At 57.2% G+C, this 21477-nt stretch overlaps 2 protein-coding genes across 8 annotated transcripts; one reads left to right on the top strand and one right to left on the bottom strand.

The window, feature by feature from the left end:
- The first annotated feature begins 51 nt into the window (after positions 1–51).
- ZDHHC16 (zinc finger DHHC-type palmitoyltransferase 16) lies at positions 52–6154 on the top strand. Of its 6 annotated transcripts, none has more exons than XM_057380482.1 (12): positions 61–155; positions 833–923; positions 2299–2551; positions 2764–2958; positions 3146–3234; positions 3434–3462; positions 3663–3796; positions 4027–4074; positions 4657–4742; positions 5017–5135; positions 5213–5283; positions 5649–5712. In XM_057380482.1, the coding sequence occupies exons 1-11, from the start codon at positions 110–112 to the stop codon at positions 5248–5250; spliced, it is 1128 nt and encodes a 375-aa protein (XP_057236465.1). In that variant the 5' UTR covers positions 61–109; the 3' UTR covers positions 5251–5283; positions 5649–5712. The 6 variants fall into 6 exon arrangements, with proteins under 6 accessions (XP_057236431.1, XP_057236465.1, XP_057236423.1 ...); XM_057380457.1 differs by having other exon boundaries at positions 63–155; positions 5017–5140; positions 5649–6154; XM_057380440.1 differs by having other exon boundaries at positions 5017–5283; positions 5649–6154.
- Positions 6155–6311: 157 nt separating this feature from the next.
- Positions 6312–21444, bottom strand: MMS19 (MMS19 homolog, cytosolic iron-sulfur assembly component). Of its 2 annotated transcripts, none has more exons than XM_057380419.1 (31): positions 21319–21444; positions 17730–17778; positions 16913–17013; positions 15352–15437; positions 14865–14939; positions 14243–14312; positions 13915–14043; positions 13647–13708; positions 13281–13367; positions 12894–12968; positions 12545–12622; positions 12115–12253; positions 11591–11745; positions 11334–11412; positions 10951–11076; positions 10568–10646; positions 10116–10213; positions 9627–9764; positions 9246–9401; positions 8898–8997; positions 8639–8741; positions 8456–8530; positions 8200–8326; positions 8017–8117; positions 7886–7942; positions 7590–7776; positions 7395–7477; positions 7130–7294; positions 6992–7051; positions 6778–6878; positions 6312–6702 (listed from the first exon to the last, which is right to left on the bottom strand). In XM_057380419.1, exons 1-31 carry the CDS (start codon positions 21413–21415, stop codon positions 6675–6677), a joined length of 3066 nt encoding a protein of 1021 aa, XP_057236402.1. In that variant the 5' UTR covers positions 21416–21444; the 3' UTR covers positions 6312–6674. The 2 variants fall into 2 exon arrangements, with proteins under 2 accessions (XP_057236402.1, XP_057236410.1); XM_057380427.1 differs by lacking the exon at positions 21319–21444 and adding an exon at positions 21015–21117.
- Between the last annotated feature and the right edge of the window lie 33 nt (positions 21445–21477).

The raw sequence follows: 21477 nt of genomic DNA on the forward strand, positions 1-21477 counted from the left end.
GTGCGAGGCCTGAGCGCGCTGCCTGCTGGGGGTTGTAGTCGAGCTGCGGCAGAGGTCGCTCCCGGCATGCTGTGCGCGGGCGCTGCCCGTGGGCCGGCGGGGCCCGGGCATGGAGGCGGCGGGCGGTGGGCCCAGGTCGGCGGCGCCGGGCCCAGGTCGGCAGTGCCAGGCGGGAATGTCAGAGCCCTGCGAGATGCTGTGGGGCTCTTGGGTCTGGGCGGCTGCACAGAGGTGCTCTGGGGCGGGGAGCGCGGGGGCGGGAGGCTGTGGGCGATGCCTCGGGTGCTGTGGGGCAGGATGTGCTTGTGCGGACCCGGGAGGCAGTGCCCTGGGAGTGCACTTGGGATGGGAGGCAGTGGGGGAATGCTACTGCTGTGGAGGAGCAGGGGTGATGCGGGGCAGGGAACCCGGGTGTTATGGGGCTGGGTGTGGTGGGGCTGTTGGCATGGGCATCCTTTGAGGATGGGGCTAAATAGCTGAAAATGTCTTGGCGCTGTGGAGCTGGGTGCTACTGAACCGGTGAAGCCGGGCGGTGTGGAGCCACCGGAGGGTGCCATAGGGCTGCACCTGGGCGCCTGGACCCAGCAGGGTAAGGGCTCGTCTGTGCCCGGGGTGGAGCTAAATCCAAGGTTCCCCATCCCTCCGCTGTGGTGTCGCCAGTGGTCCTGGCTGAGCTGGTTGTTGCTGTCCAGTTCCCATGGGCTCAGTGCCCCGCTGGGATGTGGTGACAGTCATGGTCAGGGTGAGGGCTGGATCCCAGTGCCCGGMTGAGCAAGAGAAAGGTGCGTGGCTCTGCTGGAGCTTCGTCCCTGGATTGTGCTACTGTCTGCAGACAGGTGCCTGGGGACAGAGTGGGTCTTGCTGTGGAGCAGACTGGCTGCCTTCCCTGTGGGTTCCCTGCCCAAGAGCTGCCTCCATTGTAGGTGAGGAAACTTCTCTGGGGGGCAGGAAGGTACTTTGTCTTTGGAAGGAAAGGCTGACCTCAACTGCTTCTGGCTGCAGTATTTTRTCTTTTACCACACTGACATCACAGGGATGTGATGCTACTCAAAGGCTGCACAGCAGGAAGTTGTTGCTCCACTTTGCACCTGCTGAGTTTTAAGGAAAAATTCTTGGCAGGCTAAAGCGGAAAAGTGGACAAGAGGGTGATGCTGGGATTTGCCTATCCTACCTCTCCCATACCAGAGTACAGAAAGTCTGGGCAGGAGTTATGCCTGTGACCTGGAATGGGCTGCTGGGTCTGKGCTCCTCATATCCAGCATACCCCAACCTTGGAGTCAGCCCCACATTCCTCAGGCAGGGTGGAGGAGAGCCATGGCTTCTTTGGGCAGTCCATCTGGATGCTGCAGCTTCTTCCCTCACCCTCCCTGCTGCTCCCCAGGGGCCGTGCTGGTGGGCACAGCAGTGCAAAGATCTCTGCTGGAGGGACTCTGAGCTCTGGCACCAGTGCCTGGCACTGCACCAAGACAAGTGCTTGGCCCAGGCTCAGAACGTGCCTTGGCAGGACCCCGGGGCAGCCTCACTGCTTAATATTGATGGGTACTGCCTGCACAGAGGCCTAGGGGCCCCAGCCCTGCAGATCGTTTTCCCATCTACTGGGCCAGATCGAGTTCCTTGTCACTCCCAGCAAAGCTCTTGGGCAGGACAAGGGGCTCAACAGGCAGGGGAGCATCAGCCCAGGGCTTCCCTTTTTGCTGGTGTGTGGCATTTTTCAGGGATCCAGGCGAGGAGAAGGAGCAACTGTTGGGATTCTTGGAGTGAGGCTGTGAGGCTGGGAAGGGCACAGGGTGGCCTCTCCATCCAGAGGTTGAGGTGAAGGGAAGTAGCATACTACTTTGTAGGGTTAAGGAGGGACTAGGGAGAGAGAGGTAATCGTGTACCAGGTCCTCCACATGTTTCTTGTGTGGATTCTCCTGTTCCTGAATGTGTTGGGAAGGGTTGSGATCATCCCTGGAAATGGCCTAGCATCCTGGATGCTCATGCCTTCTCTGGTTTCTTTTGAGTCAGACTCTGTGTCACTCCCCCGGCCCCCTCCCCGCTGGGAAAGATGAGATGGGACCAGAGAGCACCTGAGCCCACATGCTGAGGGGCCTGTGCCCCCTGCTCCRTGCAAAGAGACATCCTGGTGACAGTGGCTCTGCAGCCTCCAGGAGCCTGGCCTCGGCTCTTCCAGCTCGGCATCCTTGTCAGTTCAGGGAGCTGCACTACCAGCATCAGCAGGTCAGGGAAGGGAARCCCTTCCCAAGGGACAGCCAGACAGCAGGGTGGCCTGCCCATGCCGAGCTCCTGTCCCCCCAGGCGTGGTGTGGCAGGGATGAGGAGCAGGCAGCGGATGTTTGCTGCGGTGATGCGCCTGCTCCTCAAGTGCCTGCGGCTGGGCCGGCGGCGGCGATTCAAGCTGGTGCGGCAGGTGGAGCAGCTCTGGTACTACGGGCACCTCTGCCTCCGCTCCCTGCTCTACAACTCCTTTACCAACGGCGACGTGGTGCTTGATTCCCTCTTCGAGCCTGTCTACTGGCTGGTGGACCATGTCACCCGGTGGTTTGGTGTGGTGAGTCCCCCTTACTGGGCAGGGTACGCCCAGTTCTGTGGCAGGTGTGCTGCTGGGACAACTGGGGCTCAGGGCTGCCTGGGCAGCAGTGAGCTGGGACCTCCATGTGTGGTTCAAATTGGTTTCCTGTGGCTTTGTCCTGCCCATGCCTCTCCCCAGGCAGCGAGGGGCAGGCGCTGCCCATTCCAGTGACCCGGGTCCTTTTCCTGTAGGTGTTTGTGGCACTGGTAATTGGGCTGACGAGCTCTATTGTGGCCATCGTGTAYATCTGCCTGCTGCCCCTCATCCTGCAGACCTACACACCTGCCTGGATATGCTGGCACCTCGCCTATGGACACTGGAACCTCATCATGATCGTCTTCCACTACTACATGGCCATCACCACCTCGCCTGGGCACCCACCACAGGTGAGGCACCGAGTGGCAGCACAACCTCTCCCAGCTGGACACTGGGGACAGCCTGGTGGTGTTGCAGGAAGYCTCTGGACTGGGGAGCTAGCCTGGGCAGTGCAGAGGTGGGGAGGGGTCATAGGGGTTGGCAGGAGTGTGAGGTGCAGGGTTTAAGGTGCACAAATCTCTTCTGACCCGTGCACAGGCCAAGAACGACCTCACTGGYGTGTCCATCTGCAGGAAATGCATTGCCCCCAAGCCGGCTCGCACCCACCACTGTAGCATCTGCAACAGGTAGGACACCCTCCCTCTGCCTGGGCCAGCCCATGGAAACCCCTCTCCTGACCCCCTACCCCACTGTGAGACAGGGGCTCTTCTCTGCCCTGCCAGATGCTTGCCCTGTCACTTGCAGCGTGCAGGGCTGGGGGTGCCTGTCCCCTCCCAAACATAGCACTTGTGCTGGCTCTGACACTGGAACTGCTCTCTCTTCCAGGTGCGTGCTGAAGATGGACCACCACTGCCGTATCCTTCTGCAGTACAAACTGGTGGCACACTCCTGGGGGGAGCCAGTCCTGCTTCCCCCTTCTCTCCCAGCCCCTCTTCTTGAGGAGACAGCCACACAGGGATGGCTGATGGGTGCAGGGCCCAAAAGAACCGCCCTGATCCCTGAATTGGGTTTGGACCCATGGTCTGTCAGTTATGTACCTTAATCCCAGAGGCAGCCTGGCTAAACAACTGTGTGGGACATTACAACCACCGCTACTTCTTCTCCTTCTGCCTCTTCATGACCATGGGCTGCATCTACTGCAGCATCAGTGGCTGGGAAATGTTCCGGGATGCCTACACAGCCATCGAGGTGAGTGTGCAGGCCCGGCACTCTCCTGCCGTGCGCCAAGACTGCCTGGCTTCCAGGCTGAGCTTGCAGAACAAGGCTGGGCCAGGCCCAGCCGTATAGTGACTTTGCTTTGCCTCTTCCTCCTCCTGTGAGGCCCCCAGCTGCTCCAGTTCTGTGGGGGTGTGAGGGGAAGGGTCCCTGCCCCACTCCTCTGAGACACGTAACTGGTACCCTGTTTTCCATCCCCCTAGAGAATGAAACAGCTTGAGAAGGAGAGGCTGCAGGTGGCTGCCAACCAGGTGGGACATCCCTGCCCCCCAGCTGCTCCAGGCAGTGTGGAGCAGAGCTGCCCTGCAGGCTGGGTCCAGCTTGGGRCTCTGCTCTTAGGGAGCACCCCATATCAGAACCAGCCCCCTTGTTCATCTCTTATCAGAGAGCTGGGGCTGGCCAGGCAGCTCTGCTAGGACACTGCCTCCAGCAGCTTGGGGTCTGCCCCTCTGTGCACCCAGCTTCCAGGGGCTTGGGCTAGTGACAGCTTCTTGGCATGTGCTGCTCATGCCATGGTCTCCTGGTAAAGCTGCAGCACTGCATAYACATCTCACCCTGACCCTCAGCTGCAATGTTCTGACCAGTCCCATGGCTGCTCCCTGCCTCCTTACCTCCAGCCCATTGCTCCTCACGCCTGTGCCAGCTCTGGGTGTTTGTCTGTCTGTTTCATGGCTGTCCCAGGCTGCCTCCCCCTCACCCTGGCTGTTGCATTAGTTCCAGCTGCAGTCCTTTTTTGCTGTCCAAGCTCTGCAGCAGTGAGGGGTGCAGCAATCCCTGTCTGTCTTCAAGCTGTAAAGCACTTTGTGTAATCCTCTCCATCTGTCCTTTTTCAGACATAYTACCAGACGCCACCACCCACCTTCTCCTTCCGCCAGCGAGCTTTCCACAAGAGCGTGGTCTACCTTTGGGTCCTCTGCAGGTGAGGGGGCCCAGGGGCTGGGGAAAACAGTGAAGCCTGAGACTCTGCTCACCTTCTACCTGCCTGTAGCTGGGCTCGCTCACTCCAGTGCACACATTGCTGCCGTGCCAGCCTTTGGGCCACAGAGAAGGAGAGATTGTGTCTGTCACAGGAGATCAGACAARCCGACCCACTTAGGCAGCTGTGGGTGTGGGGAGGCAGCATCAGCCCCAGCCAGCTGCAGCACCAGGGAAGGAAGGCCTGTGTTCCACCTGCTGTCCCTTGTCATACCTAGCTCAGTTGCACTGGCCCTGGGTGCCCTCACACTGTGGCATGCTGCGCTCATCACCCGTGGSGAAACGAGCATTGAGCGTCACATCAACAGAAAGGAGAGGCAGAGACTGCAGAAGAAAGGCAAGGTGAGCACAGCCTGCAGTATGGGGGCTGGCTGGGGCAGAGCCACATGTGATGTGCCTTTCCCTGTCCTGCAGGTCTTCAGGAACCCCTACAGTTATGGCAGCTGGGATAACTGGAAGGTGTTCCTGGGTGTGGATATGCCAAGGTAAAGTCCTGGGGAAGCCCGTGCCTGAAAAGGTGGTAGCTCAGCAGTTTATGGGGTTGGGACAACAAGCTCTCCTTGGGCTGCTGGGGGAGAGGAGAGGATGACAGTGGGCATCCATCCCACACTCTGCACTTTACTGGGCTTTGAAAGACATGGAAGACCTGGGCATCATTGGCCTTGTGCCTCATGAGCCTTATCTGGTGACAAAGTGTGGCCTGCCCAGCACACCTTTTCCAGGAGAATCCCAGCTGAGGAGCTCAGCCATCATGGCAGCTCAGGACATGGCTCACAGCCCTAGCTTGGCACCTGAAAGCTGAGAAACATCAAGACTTCATCTTGTGCCTGTGTCCTCACTCTCCCCACAGGCACTGGCTCACCCGTGTCCTGCTGCCCTCTCCTCACTTGCCCCATGGGACAGGCCTGAGCTGGGACCTGCCTCCCTGCGTGATGGAGCAACGTGCACCACTCCTGGCAATCTGAGGTCCTGGGCTCTGGACATCCCTCCCTGCAGGCAAGAGTGCTGGACCCACTCCTCCGCTGCAGCTCCCTTTGGCCAAAGTGCCTGGCAGAAGGTTGGTGCTGGCACACATCGCTCACTGGAGCCAGAGCCATGGGAAACTCTGTGGACAGTGTTGGTGCCAGGATGCTGCTCTCTCGGTTCTTGGTGGCTGCAGGCAGCCCAGGGGCAAGGTGGCAGAGCTGCTGCTCCCTGCTCCAGCTGAAGGTGCTGCTCTCCTTAGCACAGGTACAGGCCACCATTGGCCCAGCTCAGCTTTCTGAAGGGCTGGGCGCAGAGGATGGCACCCCCATCCCCCTAAGTGCTCCCCGGGGAGTCTTTTTAAGACCATCCACTAAATAATTTTTTTTCTAAGGGAGTCTGTTTTTTTATCTTGTGGGGGACATGGACTTCAGGGGATGGGAGGAAAGGGACCACAGTGTGAAAAGAGGAGGAAAGGCCTATAACCAGCTGCATCTTAAGCTGCTCAACATACAGAAAAGCACGGAGGATCCAGCCTGAGCTACATGGAGACCTTCAGAGCATTATCAAAACAGATATATATTTATTCCTCTGGCACATGGCTTGTCACACACTCCACGTGTGCACAGACCTGTCCTCTCCACTCACATGTGGTGGGTCTGTCCATCACTGTCCCTGGCTGCAGCAGAGGGTGGGCAAGCCACAAGCAGCACAGCTTCTTCCCTGCTGTGCGTGCTGGGAAGGGACTGCAGTGAGGGGTGCTGTCTGCTGGCCTGCACGCTCCAGCCCTGGCACTCAGGGCAGTCCTGAGCTCCGAGAATCCGGAGGGTCCATGGCATCGGTCAGATGACTTGGCGGGTTAGCGAGGCGCTGGTCAGACTGTTGGTCAGCACAGGGAGGGGATGCAGGGAACTCACCTGCCTGGGCTCCCGAGCAGGAACCTGCGGGGACAGAGATRGTGCCATCAGCCATATCTCCTACGTGCTGGCACCCCCTCAGCAGCTACTTCCACGCACCATTCACCGCGTGCTGCCACTGCTTCCTTCCGCACCAGCCTCTTCTTGTCGTCCAAAGGCTTGGCCAGTGCCCGGATAACTCGGCCCTTGTATGGGAGCAGCTGTAGGACAGAAGTGGCTCTTCATGAGAGAACTGGATGTCCCCCAGGAGGTTTGGGACCCCCTTGCCCGTTACATGCAGGAGCAGGCAGCARGGTGCTGCAGGAGCACTTACCACTGTTGTGGGCAGATTGGTGAGTGCATGGGCACAGCGCAAGGCGGCGATGCGAACAGCCTGGAACAGACAGGGATGAGGGCAGCACGAGGGGCGGGTGAGAGTGGCATAGCAGGAAGGAAGGAGGGGTGCACATACCATGGTGGGGCTGGAGGTGAGGTTGAGGAACTTGGTGACCAGTGTGTCGACATGGAGGCTCATGATCTGGGGAGCTTCGAGCAGCAGTGGGTGGAGGCAGCTCAGTGTGGAGAGCTGTACTACACGATCTGAGCAGGACAAGGCTTCAAGCAGGAGGGAAAGCAGCTGCAGAGGAAGGGAGAACACAGGAGTCATGAGTAACCCTGAAACCATGCACTCTGCGGTGTTACAGCTCACCCTGCCTGCTGCCCAGGCTGGCTCTTACCGTGGGCAGCTCTGTCACCAGCACCGGTTTGGGGAGGTGGTTGAGCACATGGGACAGGCCCTTCAGGTAGTTGGCCTTCACATCTGTGAAGCGCAGAGACGGTTACAAGCAGCCAGGGGAAGGCGGGGATCCCAGCTCAGGTCCCCTGGTTAAGGAGTCAGGAGTGGTGAGGCTGGGCAGGAGGTGGCCACTCACCGGGGCCAGCCCCATGGAAGCCTTGCACCAGCTTGGGGACRTTGTCAGTGAAGAAGCGCTGGCGGAACATGATGCGCACGTCAGCATGGCAGCCTTTGTGCAGCACGTCTGGGGACTCGGCCATGAGCAGGGAGAAGCCATCAGCTGCGGCAGGGCCCAGCTCCGTGTCACTCAGCAGACCCAGTAGCTGTGAGGGAGAGAGCCCTGAGACAGTGTCCTGCTGCGGGGGTCCCCCTGCCAGCCAGCGAGGAGCAAGGCAGGTTTCTCAGACATCACCCAGCCCCACCACCACCTACCTTGTCTGTCAGGCAGGAGCTCAAGGGGTGGTAGCGCAGCACCAGGGCTTTGGTCACCTGTGCAGGCATAACAGTTGGTGCCAGGCTGGGTCCCCTAACCCCCTGCCCCTCTCATCCAGGGCAGACCTTACCCAGAGCAGCAAGGTGAGCGCCTGCATTCGGTGGGGCCCCTCCGCAAGGCCGGGCTCCATCCTATTCACTGCAAGCTGCAGGATCTCATCCAGCTGCTGCCCTGGGGATGGAAGGGACAAGTTGAGCCACTCCCCCTGCCAGCAGTGGGCAGGGACCCCCGGCATCTGCCCCAGCCCCCTTACCTGCTGGGTGCTTGTTCACCAGCCCTGCAAAGCACTTGGCAGCTGTGGTGGCGGTGAAGGGACAGTTGCAGGAACAGCTCAATGCTAGCAGCTCCCGGAGCAACCATTCCTGCTGAGGGATTGCCACCTGGAACAGACACACAACGTGTTAGGGCCCAGGGCTGCAGCAGCTCCCGCTGTCGTGGAGCTTGGCATGGACAGAGGCTGGAGGGTACTCAGGCAGGGCTCCTCTCTACCCTGCTGCACACCAACATACATTGCGGGGCAAGGAGCAGACAAAGGCCATAAGGAGGGCGACCAGGCGTCTCTGTGCCTCCAAGCACTCCCCATCCTGCAAGGTAAAACAGTGCCTATGTCATCACAGTCCTTGCTGCCAGCTTGTGCCACCATCCTCATTCCCTGCCCATTCTRGTGCCCCAGCCCCAATCACCAAACCTACCCCAAAAGGCTGGAAGGAGCAGGGAAAACTGTTTTGGGGTAGGAAGGAGACCTCTCCATCCAGAAAGAGGGGCACCACATGAGACACACTCTGGGCAGCCAGCCTAGGAGAGGAGACATTGTAATGTGCTGCTCTAAAAGGGTCACCAGAGACCTCCCAGGAGGCACATGGTGACCCTGTACAGATGGCAGGAAGGGGGCATGCAGCCTGCTCTCTCCCCACAATGGAGCACCCAGCTTCCTGCCCCAGCATCACTCACTCAGGGCTCAGATGAGTGGTAGCAGCACTGATGACCGGGATCATGGCAGCCAGCACCTCTTCTTCCAGCAGTGTTCTGCCTGGCAGTGTCTGGGTGCTCTCTGCAGGTGGTGGGAGGAATGGAACTTGCTAGAGCCTGCTGCTTAGATGCAGGAGGAAGGCACAGCCCCCTGAACCCACACCAGACTGGGGCAGGGCTCTGGGACAGTGGCAGGGACCAGTGGAGCCCAGAGTTGGAGGGCCATGGGTGCCAGAAGGCATCAGCAGCAGGACTAACTGCAGAATCAGGGACCCCTGAGAGCCTGGGAATTGCCTGCTCTCCCTTCTCCCACTCTAGCCCTGCACTTACCTTGCATGGCTGCCTGCACAGCCATGGCCAGCAGGCATGGCACCACTGTCTGATGGAAGTACCAGCAGCCCTCCACATCCTGTTGGCACCGCAGGGCCACGCGGTGCAGACTCTGGCACACAGAGACCATGTCTTGGGTATTCCGGGTCTCGGTCCCTGTAGGGCACAGTCACCATCATATCAAACAGCCTCAGCACCCAGCCCCCTGATCTGCACCAGGATCCTGGGACAATGCAGCTCTTCTGACTCCCACTCCACCAGTGACATTCACAGTCCAGGTGTGGGCTCCACTGCCATTCCGGCTCTCTCCCAGCCATTACCAGTAAGAGGCAGCTCCTTCCCAGACATGCTCTGTGGAGCTGCCTGCAGCAGATCCATTACCTTTCTGCACCTTCTGGAGATGCTGCAGCAGGACAGGGACAGTCTCCCTCACGATGCTGGTGTGGGTGGACACAGCTGCCAGGGCCTGCAGGCAGCGCTGCCGAAAGGAGCGTTGGTTGTCAAAGCTCTCCTCCCGCTCTGAAGAGGAAACACACCTCAGAGGGGGACCTGGGATCACCCACCCAGGGCCCAGACCCTGCCAGAGTGGATGGGGTGAAGCAGCACAGCAGACCCAGCCCATGCCAGGCTCGAGGCACTCTGCCTGCTGTGCAGCTGGACAGCTCCTTCCCACAAGGGTGATCCTGGCTACACACAGGCTGGCTACCAGACCAGCCTCCCCTGTGCCAGCAGACAATGCCTGTGCTGGGAGTCCCCCAAGGACAGCCACCCCCTACACCACGTGGCACAGCCCCCCTGCCTGGCAGGAGCCTAATGGGGATGGGAAAGGCCTTACCCCAAAACCAGCCACCACTCCTTTCCCAGCCCTACCTGACTGCAACTCCTCTTCAAGCCTGGGTACCATGCGACCAGAGAAAACCTTTGGGTAGGTGGGAGCCAGGGATCCAGCTGCCTCCATTGCTGCTTCACTGCCAGGGGGAAAGAGAGTGAAAAGGTGATTCAAGACTGCAAATCCAGGGCTGCTTGTACAGCAGCTGCACAAACCTGCCAGAAGGTGTCTCCAGAACCCCACTTCTCAGCAGCTTGCCTTTTCCACTCTTCAGGGAGGCAGAGCAGAGCCTCAGCTTTGATAGGCTCAGACTCTCCAATTTCCAGCCCATGAATGTTCTGGTTTATCCCACATAGCCTTCTGGTTCAGAGAGCTCCTGTGCCTTCTCTAAATCTACAGCCCCTCTCTGCAGCAAAGCCAGGCTTTGCTTCTCCCAAAGTGTGGGCGACTGCAGTGATGCCAGCCCACCCCTCACCTTCTCTGAGAATCTCACCTGCTCTGAGAATCCTCATGCAGAATGAGACGGATGAGATGATCCACAACCAGCTCCAGGTCAGAGGAAGACAGGAAGCCTGGAACAAGATCCATAGGGAAATTGTACCCTTGGCCAGAGGCAAAGATGGTGGTGTGGACAGGATCCTTCCCCCTCATCCAGGCCAACAGCAATGCAGCAGCACACCAAATGCCAGAAATACAAGGTGCCCAGCACGAACAGGCAAGAGAGAGACCAACTGTCCCTGGAGCTCATGGCTTGGGTAGGAAAGGCTGCCACTATTCCTGTGCACCTACAGGCAGCAGGCAAAGATGCCCCAGCAGCTGTGTCTCTCAGAAGAGTGACACCTCCCTCCGTCTCCTCAAGGGAAACAAGGTACCAACCTTGCAGGGAGCCCAGGACAGTCAGTGCCTTGATCCCAACCAGCTGCAGCTGCACACTGGGATCCGTCAGCGCTGAGAACACCACAGAGCAAACTGGGGCTTGGAGCGACAGCAGAGTGCTCTCATCTGGAAAGAGAAGCATGTAGTCACTGACTGTGTCTGGCTGTCACCACACAGCCACCATCACAGCACTTGACAGATCCTTTCCRGGGTGCTGCATTTGGTACCCAATCATGGAGGATCCCTGGGACATGGCAGGAGCTTGCACATGCAGCCACTGGCCAGTGAGTTTTCCTTGTCTGTCAGCATACAGGAAACTGAAGTSAGAACCAGCAGCCCTTGTGACAGACACAGATGCCTCCCGAGGGACCAGCCATCCTCACCTTCTTCCACATGTTCCCACTTCTGCTGCAATTCTAGGAAGCCTAGCAGCATTTCCAGGATTGTTCTCCTCTGGCTGCTCTGCAGGGACACAAAAGTGTAACCCAGATCACCATTGCTGCCGGGATAGAGCTGCACCTCAGCCCAGCACTGCAAGGCCACAGGGTGCCCATGGGGTCTCTACCCACAGCCAGGGAATGACATCCCCTTCGACACCCTGCTTCCCACAGCCCCTGTGGAGCCAGCAAGTGCCRCTCACCTGYGTGTGCTTGGTGTACTGCTCCAGCAGCAGGGGCAGAACGCTGCGGGTGATGCGGTGGTAGGTGCGGAGGGAAGCACCCGCTGCTGCCTGCAAGAGTTTGGCACTGGGCCACACCAGCTTCATGTCGGGCTCACACAGATGGTGCCTGCAATCTGAGATAGGCTGGGCGTCAGCTGCAGTGGAGCAGAGCTCCTCTGCCTCGCGTGCGGGGACATGGCTGATAGCTGGGCTGGGACGTGCTGCCAGGGCRCAGCTCTGAGCTGCAGCACAGCCTCCCCAACTGAGCAGCTTCCCACAGCTCCAAGCACACAGAGAGGGTGGTTCCAGCAGAGAGTGAAGCAGCTTAATCGCCTTCTCCTCACTTCCTGCAGCCAATTACCTTGGAGAAGCCAAAAGTGGCTGTGAGGACTATAAAGAGAAGAGGCTTCAAAAAGGAGTGCAGATCTCTGCAGGATCTAGAAAGCATCTAGGAGAATGCTTTCAGGCCTGGCTGCTTGGGGCAGGGTCCCTYTGTTAGCTACCTTGCAGAATGCCGCTGAGGAAGGATTCCAGCAGATCCTCAGAATCAGAGCTGAGCACAGAGCGGGAAAGGCAGGCAGAGAGAGCACGCAGTGCAGCCAGGCATTCCGTCTCAATCTTCTCACTCGCTGTCTGGAACACCTGGAAGAAAACCATAGCATGAGCTGAACTCCATGCTGACAACAACCACAGGCTTCAGCATCCCAATGCAGGCTGAAGGGCTCAGCTTCCTGCCTCATTTCCCATGTGATTTGAACATGGCACATTCAAGCCACAGGGACATGCTGATAGGGCTGGCCTGYCCTCTACTTTTCAGCTAGGGCTGTTCAAGGTCACAGGTGCAGACTGCTGGGAGAYATGGGGCCCACCTGGTGTGATAGAGAACTCCTGCTCAGCAGAAGCCCAGCCATGGTGGAGCCCTGCAGTACTCACCTCTCTGCGCAGGGATGACCACAGGCTGGGGAGGAATTCCTGCAGCTCCTTCTGCCCATAGATGGCACAGCAGGCAGTCTGCAAGAGGAGGCAGGAGAAAGCATCACAAAGAAGCCAGTACCAAGACACAGTGCAGGGACACTGCCCATCCTGGCAGGCTCATACTGAGCTACACAAACACTCGAGAAAAACAGGGAAGTGTGATGCAGGCCAAAACCAGGACTCTGGAAATTGTGGCTCTGCAAGGGTGAGTCTCTGGCTGGCAAGGGAGAAGGGCTCAGAAGTGGCTGGCAGCTGCTACTACCACATATCAGCTGTGGGCTAAAGGGAGTTGGGGGTCCCTCCTTACCAGAGTCTGCAGGGAGTCAAGCTTGGCACTTTGCAGTTCAGAGTCCAACTTCTCAATAAGCAGAGGCAGAAGGAACTGCAGAGAGAAGCACTTTAATTCAGCCCACTCTTTGCATCACTTTGTCCATGGCCCAGCAAGACTGCAAGTTCAGCCTCTGCCAGGAGAGCAGAGGTGAAGGGRTACCTGCAACAGGCAGCCCCTTCCCAGGGTGTCAGTCAGCACCCTCCCTGTGACCAGCCCCAGCAGAGGACAGGGCTGCCCTAGTGCAAGCTCCTGGCCCCAGTTGTTTCCATCCCACAGAGTCACAGCAGGAGCTGCAGCACAATGAAAGGCAGCCTGTGCTCAGGGAACAGTGAGATGCTCAAGAATCCCCAAGGAGCTTTGTACCTCAGCAAATTGGGGTGTAGAGGCCAGTATGGCCCGGAGGCTCAGGATCAGGTCTTCCCTCTGGATGCCATGAGGGTCATTGGGGGGCTGGAAAGGAGGCAGAGAGCAGGTCACCCATCAGTCAGGAAATACCCCAATACAGCCAAGGCTGCAGCACCTCATCTCCAGCGAGGAAGCACCAATGCCAGTCACTGCAGCCAGCTTAGCACCAGCCTGTCAGCCTGGGTACCACAGCTCACAGCTCAACACTGCCCAGCCAAGACTCTTGGCCACCCTCTCATCCCATTCCCCTTAAGAGGGAGAAGACACAACCCTTAAGAAAACATCAGAAGGAATAAGGCTGTGGCACAGGGCAGACTCACTCACTGGAGTAAAATCAACAGGGAAGTAGCAGGATGTGACTTCAAACAGCTCCTCTACGAAGGGACCTGCAGAAAGAGAAGGAGTGAGCAAAGACACTGGGCAAAAATGGCACAGCAGCTTATGTTTAGCACTGCTGGCAGGCCAGCTCTGCAGCAATTAAAATGTGTTAGGAACTACCCCAGGCCTGGTCAGACCCAAAAGCCATCCCTCCAATGGCTCAAAATAAAGGGACATGTCTCCCAGTCAGCTCTGCATAGCAGTTTAGGCTCACCCAAGGCATAGTCCTTGGCAATGAGATCACGCACGATCTGGAAGGCCACCAGCAGATTGCGGGGATCCTTCTCCCCATCCATGACCTGGATGAAGCCGAAGGTGAAGTCAGCACCCAGGCCCTTCAGCTCTGCAGAAAGGAGGAATGTGAGCAGATAYAACACTTCAGACCTCACCAACAAGGAATTAAATCAGCCCAGTTTCCCCTGCCCCACAGTCCTCTTCCAGCTCTCCCAGGCAGAGCCGCAGAGCCCTCGGAGAAGGCAAACGTGAGTAATTTTTCCAGCTTCAACAATCCCAGAGTGGCTCTTGCATCTTCCTCTCCTCACCTTCCTCTCTGGTGTTCATGAAGTTGGTGATGATGCTGTAGACTGTGTGGCGGTCCAGCTGCATCAAGGACTGAAAGGRGGAGCAGACCAATCAAAACTATCCTCTACACATGGCAGCACAGCTACCCACTACCCCACGGGCAGCACATGCCCTTGAGAGAAAGCAGGACCCCCAGCAGCTCAGCTGCTGCTTCCTGGCACAGAGATCCCACTTATCACATGCAAAGTAGGCACATGCCTAGGCAATGGCTACTGAACGTGACTACATCCATCCATCACTGCATGAATGCACCATCAGTCACACCAGGGCCACACATGCTGCTCAAGGCACTGACAGCATAAACAATCTTAAATTGGAGGAGAATTGGACTGGGGGCACTTAGACACAGCCTGGAAAATGGAGCAAAAGGAAGAAATTCCCCTAGGGCTRAGAAGAGAGGACAAGGGCCAAACAGGATCCTCAGCTGTGTGTCTGTCTCTCACTGTCTCTCTTGSAGTGAGCCAAGCTGTCCCTAGGCTCTGCAGAAGCACTATGCTGAATGTGGCCAGTCCTCAGGCCAGGCAGGCCATCCCCAGACACACAGGGATCAAGGACAGGAGGACAAGAAATCACATTGCTCACCTGCACATGTACCTCCTGGAAGATGGCTTTGAGCACAGACACTGCTAGCCCTGGGGACAGCACCTCACACATGCTCTGGGGATGAGAAAAGCAAGAATAGAATACCATGATGGCAGCCACATAACAGAGCTCCTACCTCCACACAGCAGCTGCCTGCAGCATCCTCTCTCACAGAATGGAGAGCTCACCGTGCCCTCCCCAGACAGAACAGGACAAGATGCCCATSATCTATGCTGCTCCTCAGGGTGGCCAGGGAATCCTTGCCCCAATACCAACACAGGGCAGGAAAACAAGGCAATCTCCTCTCCCTGGCTCCTCTGCAAGGGGCACAGCAGGAGAACAGAGGAGACAGGGCAATGCTGCCACATGGGCTGAAAGCCCAGCCAGGCCCTGCTTGACACACTGCTCCAACCCGTACCCAGTTGTTGCACCTTCCTGACACTGCCTTGGAATGCATCCCAGCACTGCAGGCTGGATGTGAGCTCACCAGCGCTCGGAGTCCCTGGAGCACTGAGGGGATCACCAGGTGATGATCTTGCAGCCGGCTCTCATAGAACAGGACCAGATGCAGCACTGTCAGAAACAGACACCAATGTGTGTTAGCCCCAGGAAACACAGCTGGCCCCAGCTCAAGCACAAGCTGATAGATTAAGAGCGAGCATATCTCACACTGGTGAATGGGATGAACTGCACTGTTGGGTCCACCCATCTGACTCCCACGCCTTTGCCCTCTCCCCATGAGCATCCCATGCCTGACTGCAGCAGAGCAGCAGCCACCTTTGGCAGCTGCAGAAGTGCTGGAGCTATTTGAGAGGCATTTGCCCTGGCCTGTCCAGACATGTGGGTGCAGACACCAGCAGCAGAGCAGCAGTCTGCTCAGCRGAGGCTGGAGGATGTCATGGGGTGGGGCACAGGACTGGGGCAGGAGCTCCGGCTTCCTCGCACTTGGCTCCACAACACGTTCCTGGCCCCTGAGTCACGGCCACGGGCGCCTGCACACCCCAGCCCTGGGGAGTGGTAGCAGGAAGCAGACTGGAAGAGCCGGCTAGCAGCATCCTGTGCCCACAGCTGCTGCAGAAACTCAGCCCCCCAGGAGGCGGCCTGACGCAGCGCTTGAGAAATGAACTGCGTGAGCAGAGACACGAGGCTCTAACCCAGCTCACTCCCCTTGCTCAGCTGCCCTGAGTCCCCTTGTTCTGCCAAGCATCCCCACTGAACCTCCCCACTTCTGGCTACCCCTCCAGAGCAGCCCAGTTCCCATCTCATCCCACCTGAATCCAGCTACTCCAGTAGCTCTTTGCACAGCTGCTCTCAGCCCTGCCTGGCTCCAGTCAAAGAGAGCCAAATGCCAAGGACTAAGCATCTCTTAGTTCCATCCTCCCTTTCCTCCACCTTACTTACTAGCTGGGCCCCCTGTCTAGCCATCCTGCTGCCATAGTTTCAGCTTCCCATCTGCAAGGCCTCCAGGCCCAAGCCAAAGTCTGTCAGCACATACKGGCTTGCCCTGCTACCAGCCAGTTGCTATGGGGCATTTAACAGACACCCCTTCTCCTTGCSTCCATGAACAGGGCATCTTCCTCTCCCCACTCCAGCCCCCACTCTATTTTCATCCTTATGCTGATCCCCTCTCCTCCTCAGGCCTCAGGTTCCTCCTGAGTTAACTGGTCAGRCTGCAGGGCTGCAGTGTGACTTGATGTGTGAAGGACAGTYTTCCTGCACTGAATCATCATCCAARGATTCTGACATACARATGTGTCCCCAACCTGTCCCACGTGGYGCTGAGTATACCTGGATGTGCAACACCCACACACTGTCAAGGGCCTCAGCCAAGGGATTTGATGTGTTCAGACGGTGACCTGAATTGTGTGGTGAGGTTGGCAAAAAAGGCTGCAGTGCAAAGCCTCGTGTCCTCCTTGGACTTTGACTCTTACAGACATGTACAAAGTTGTCACAGTGTTAAATCAATCAATTTGCCAACTGCAGGACAGACACTTTAATAGCACAAGCTTTGTCCCAGCCAGCCACTCAGGAGCCAGAATAGTCCTTACCTTCCTTCTCCTTCAGCAGGGAGTAACACTGGAGCAGGACTTGTGACAGCAGCTGGATGCCTCGCCCTCGTGTCCGAGGATCTGTGTTCTCCAAGCAAAACCTAGGCCAAGAGGGGAGAAAGCCCAAGAAGCCTGTTGTGATCAGGGACAGCACATTCTGAGCAGGCACATTACAAACACATAGAGGTGACGCTCTGTGTGCCCAATCCTGCCTGACTTGCTGGCAGGGTGGGAACAGACTCCTCTCCCCTGCTGTGCTGCATGTGTGCACTCAGCCCCAGAGCCATGCAGAAAGAAATCCAAGTTCTCAAGCYGGACCAAAGAAATTGCTCTTGCACCATGCTCCCGAGATCACAAGGGTCAAAGAGGGTAAAGCCTCTTATAGTGAGGCAAACCCAGCCCCCAGCTTGGGAGAAACAAGCCCAGGCCATGACAATTTGGAGACAGAAGCAGAAGCTAAGTGCCAGCCTGCTTGTGACACGCTGTTGTGTGCTCAGGCAGCTCCTGCTGAGGGCAGCCCCAAATGAGAAGTGCCCTGCAGCTTGTGGCCTGCCACAACATCTTTCCTCTGTCCTGGGAGAGCATCAAGAGCTGCTCCAGCCTTGCTCTTTCCCAAAGAGCTCTCATGTCTCAGGAGGGCAAAGCACTGCTCAAGCTCCATGCTGTGAACAGACCACATCCTGCATGCTGCAGTGTGTCTACCAGCCCTGAAGYGCATCCTGGATGAGCACACATTTCCTTCTAACTGTGCTTCCTTGTGGGAATGTCCCCTGCAAGCCCCTTACCCGATGTTTAACATGCATAAGGCTTTTCTTACCCCAGGGCTTCCACAAGCTGCAGCACTGTCCACCTTCCATCTTTCACCCCTGGAGAAAGGAGGTAAAAAAAGTGAGCCAAAGAAATCACGCAGGCAACAGTAGTGGAGATGGATGCTGGGAAGCATCCCAGCACCACAGTGGGAAAGGCTGGTCAGTGCTCACTCCTCACTAGGCACCAAAGAAGCCATATGCACTTAGTTGGTGGAGCTGCCTCCAGCTCTGCCTGCAAACATCTCTGAGACTGAGAGCTGCCTCAACTGGCTCAGAGCCAGGGGAGAACTTGCCTGCGTTTTGCCTCATCCTCTCCCTGCAGCCTGGCTGTATGTGTGGCTCCTGAGAAACCTCACCGTGCTCCACTTCGCTGGGATACTAAAATCCCCTTCTCTAATGTGAGCATGCTGTGAGTAGACAGGCCAGGTCTCCAGGTGCTTCCTGAGGGAGAACTGGCTGAACAAACATCCCAGACACTAGTAATCACTCAGCTTCCCACCTTGGCTCCCGCATCTCCACGCTGTGCTGAGCAATACCTGCACAAGCTTACCTCCAAGATGGAGGGCAGAGAGAAAGGCAGCTTTGTGGTCAGAGGAAGATAAAGTACTGGGATTCCTTGAGTCTATTTCCAACTATGACTCAGATACCTTGCCAGGTTGCCTCATTCACCTCCTGCCTCCATATTCTTGTAATTCAACTGGGGGAAGAGTCACTCCTCAGGAGGCTTTGGTAAGGACCTGCTTGCTGCACCTCACAAGAGCCTTGGCAGAAGGACAGGGTCTCCATTCCTGCCATCCATTGCCAATGTGGCACCTTTCCAGAAGGAAAGCTCTGTATATGCCCTCTGGTCAGACATGGGGTGGCAGGCAAGGGACTGCCTTACCTTCAGATCCCTAACCTGCAGCTTAGGTAGCAAGGGACATTGCTGGGCAACTAGCAGCACCTCTCAATCTCTACCTGGACAAAACAGCATTTCTCCACAAAAAAACCCTAATCACCTTGCAGTCATTGAGACTCATTGTCTTTGCCCAGGAGCACTTYTGGGCACTCGGGAGGACCGTGCTCACCTCTATGCTTTGCTGAACCTACATGACTGACAGGGCACTCACTCTCTCAGAAGCCCTAAAGTTTCATTCTGGGCTTTCCCAGGCCTTGTTCCAGCTAATGTCTCCTGCTGTTGCAAGCATTTACTGGCTCTTCCTATGCAGTTAATTCCAGTATTAAGTCACACTGTTCTTCACAGAGCTGTCTCTGGGGATGGGATGACAGTGTTTTCTGACCGTGTGTTCTGACAGCAGGCAGCCCCAGCTCCAGAGATAGAGCTTTCAATCCTGCCTGGCGCAGCAGGGAGAGGGAGCCTGAACTGAGGGACAGAACAGATAAGGGGAGCTGCGCAGAAGAGCCCAGCAGGTCTCAGAACTGACAGGCACAGACTGAATGGGGGTGCCCTTAGAAACAGCYATACCGTGCTGGCAAAATTTTTTGCAGAATAATAAAACAGTGAAACAGCAAGCAGGTGCTGTGTACCAGCCAAAGCAGAGCTCTGCAAGCTCATGAAGAGCCCTTGTGCCTCTGCACCATCACAGAAAATGTCTGAGACAAACACCCTCTCTGTGGCCAAGTGCTCTGCCTCTCTGTGTCTGCAGAGACTRAAAGCAGCTCTACACAAAGCTTCTGGTTCCCTACTCAACAGGAAAGAGCTGCAGTGTGATGGCCAAACCACAGCCAGGTATTGATGCTCCCCGTGGTCAGCAGCAGCGAGGTCAGCAGCTCCTTTGCTCGGCTCAGTGCGGGAGCTCCCTCTGTTCTCAGCGACCCAGGTGTGACGAGCTTTGCTTTGCCTCACATGGTGTGGCCATCCCTCTCTGGCACAGCCTGTGAGCACGRTGTGCCTGAGGGCAGCGCTGCACAGGCCACGGCAGCGCAGCTAATTGGACCTGCCTCATCAGCACAGCAGGCACGGTGGCGAGCCCCTGAAACTGCTGCYTCCACATCTGGCAGCAGCACATACGCCCCAAGGTTAATTGTGAACCTTGAATCCTTTTACCAGGAGGGGCTGCCTTCCTGTTCTGGGATTCCTGTAGTTCAGAAACTAAACAGAAGCAAGCCATTCACCCTGTGCTGCATTGCTACTCTGAACCAACCTTTCCCTTTCCTGGCAGGTCTGTCCCTMTTTCACATAGTGTCCTCCTAGGTATTAGTCACTTCTGGAGGCCTTCCATTCTTGTCTCCCCCACACCCTCAAAATGTGAGCACAACATTTACAGGGAATATGTAATGGATTCTGTAATAGCAGTATCCTTCTCTTCCCAWCTTTTAAGAAAGATCAATTCAGACTCCTCCTGCCACTCACTGACCCATGCAGCTCAAGCTGCCTGTGATAGCACCAAGGTCTTTCTGCCACTTGCCAAGTTATGCTCATTTTAGTCCTCAGCAACTCATGGGGGAAGCTCAATGTGCTTCTTACAGCAATTGCACAATGGCCATGAGCTTAGAAAAAAACTCCCCTTTTGCTCAAGGACACATAATGCAATTTAATCCTTTCTGATGTGTGGTTCTGTACGAGGTCAGAGGGACACGTGCCAGCCCCTGTGTGAAGGTGGCTTTGTCACAAGAGCCACACGGCTGGCAAGGGGGCCTTTGTATCTCTTCCAACAGACAAAGTTTTCTCCCAGCACTTCTGTAACATGACATCTGGTGACAACAGCAGTTGCAAAATTATCCTTCCCCATGTCTATTCCAAATGTGTCGGAGACTGTGCAACTCTTCTGCAACACCTTGAATATTACATAGGTTAGTGAACTCCTCCAATTCCTTGGCATTTTCTTCACTCTGTGTTACACAGACCACTGGGTTACCTTCCTGTTTTGCCAGCTCATCTCATCACCAAAATACTACAGAGCAGTTCACAATCCATCAGGGAAAGATCTATAAGGTACCCCTCTGTGTAATGCAACACAACAGATAGCAGATTCTCTGCTCTCTCACCTCCTTCCCAAATCATACTGAAGCCAGAGCCTAGAAACACAAAAGTGCTGCCTTGTCCTTAGAAAGCCATATCCCTGAAGCTGTAACTTCCCTAATGCAACAAAGACACCCAATTGCTGTTCCAATCAGGACAAATGATGAGAAGAAACCAAATGCCTCAAGCYCTGCTAGGAGAGGGGGGGAAACCACAGTGAAGGCAGTCTGCACCAGTCACCTCCCACCAGTACCTCAGCAAAGCCATGAGCTCTCTCCCCACTGTCGATTTCTCTGCCACCCATATCTGCCTGGGTCCTGGAGTCCCTCACCTTCGCTGCCGTCCCACTCCTCTCCTTGTCGGCTCCGAGCTGCAGGCCCTATTCTACCCATTCCCACGTGCCCTGYCCCGCAAGGCAGCCTCACAACCCACGGACACGCTCCGTCCCTCGCCTCCACACCCTRCCCTGCCCAACCCCGCAGCCCCACGCTTCCTCCCAAACCCCTCCCCACACCGCCACGACCCGCCCGCCGCACCCGGCCGTGCCCACGCCCGCCCCAGGCCCAGCCCGGCCCCGCCGCCATGCCCACGCTCGGTTCGGTCCCRCCCCGCCCCGCCCCGCCCCGGCGCGGTACCTGCCGCCACCTCCGCGGCGCGGCCGTCCTGCTGTCCGGACACGAAGTCCCGGACGGAGGCGGCGAGAGCCTCCACCCCGGCCCCGGCCGCCGCCATGACACCCGCGCGCAGGGCCGTGCGCGTGCGCGGGGGCGGTGCCGGCGGTCACGTGCTGCCGG

This window comes from Malurus melanocephalus, unplaced genomic scaffold, assembly GCF_030028575.1.
Source record: "Malurus melanocephalus ecotype Western Australia unplaced genomic scaffold, MMel_1.1 scaffold_12, whole genome shotgun sequence".
NCBI lineage: Eukaryota > Metazoa > Chordata > Aves > Passeriformes > Maluridae > Malurus > Malurus melanocephalus.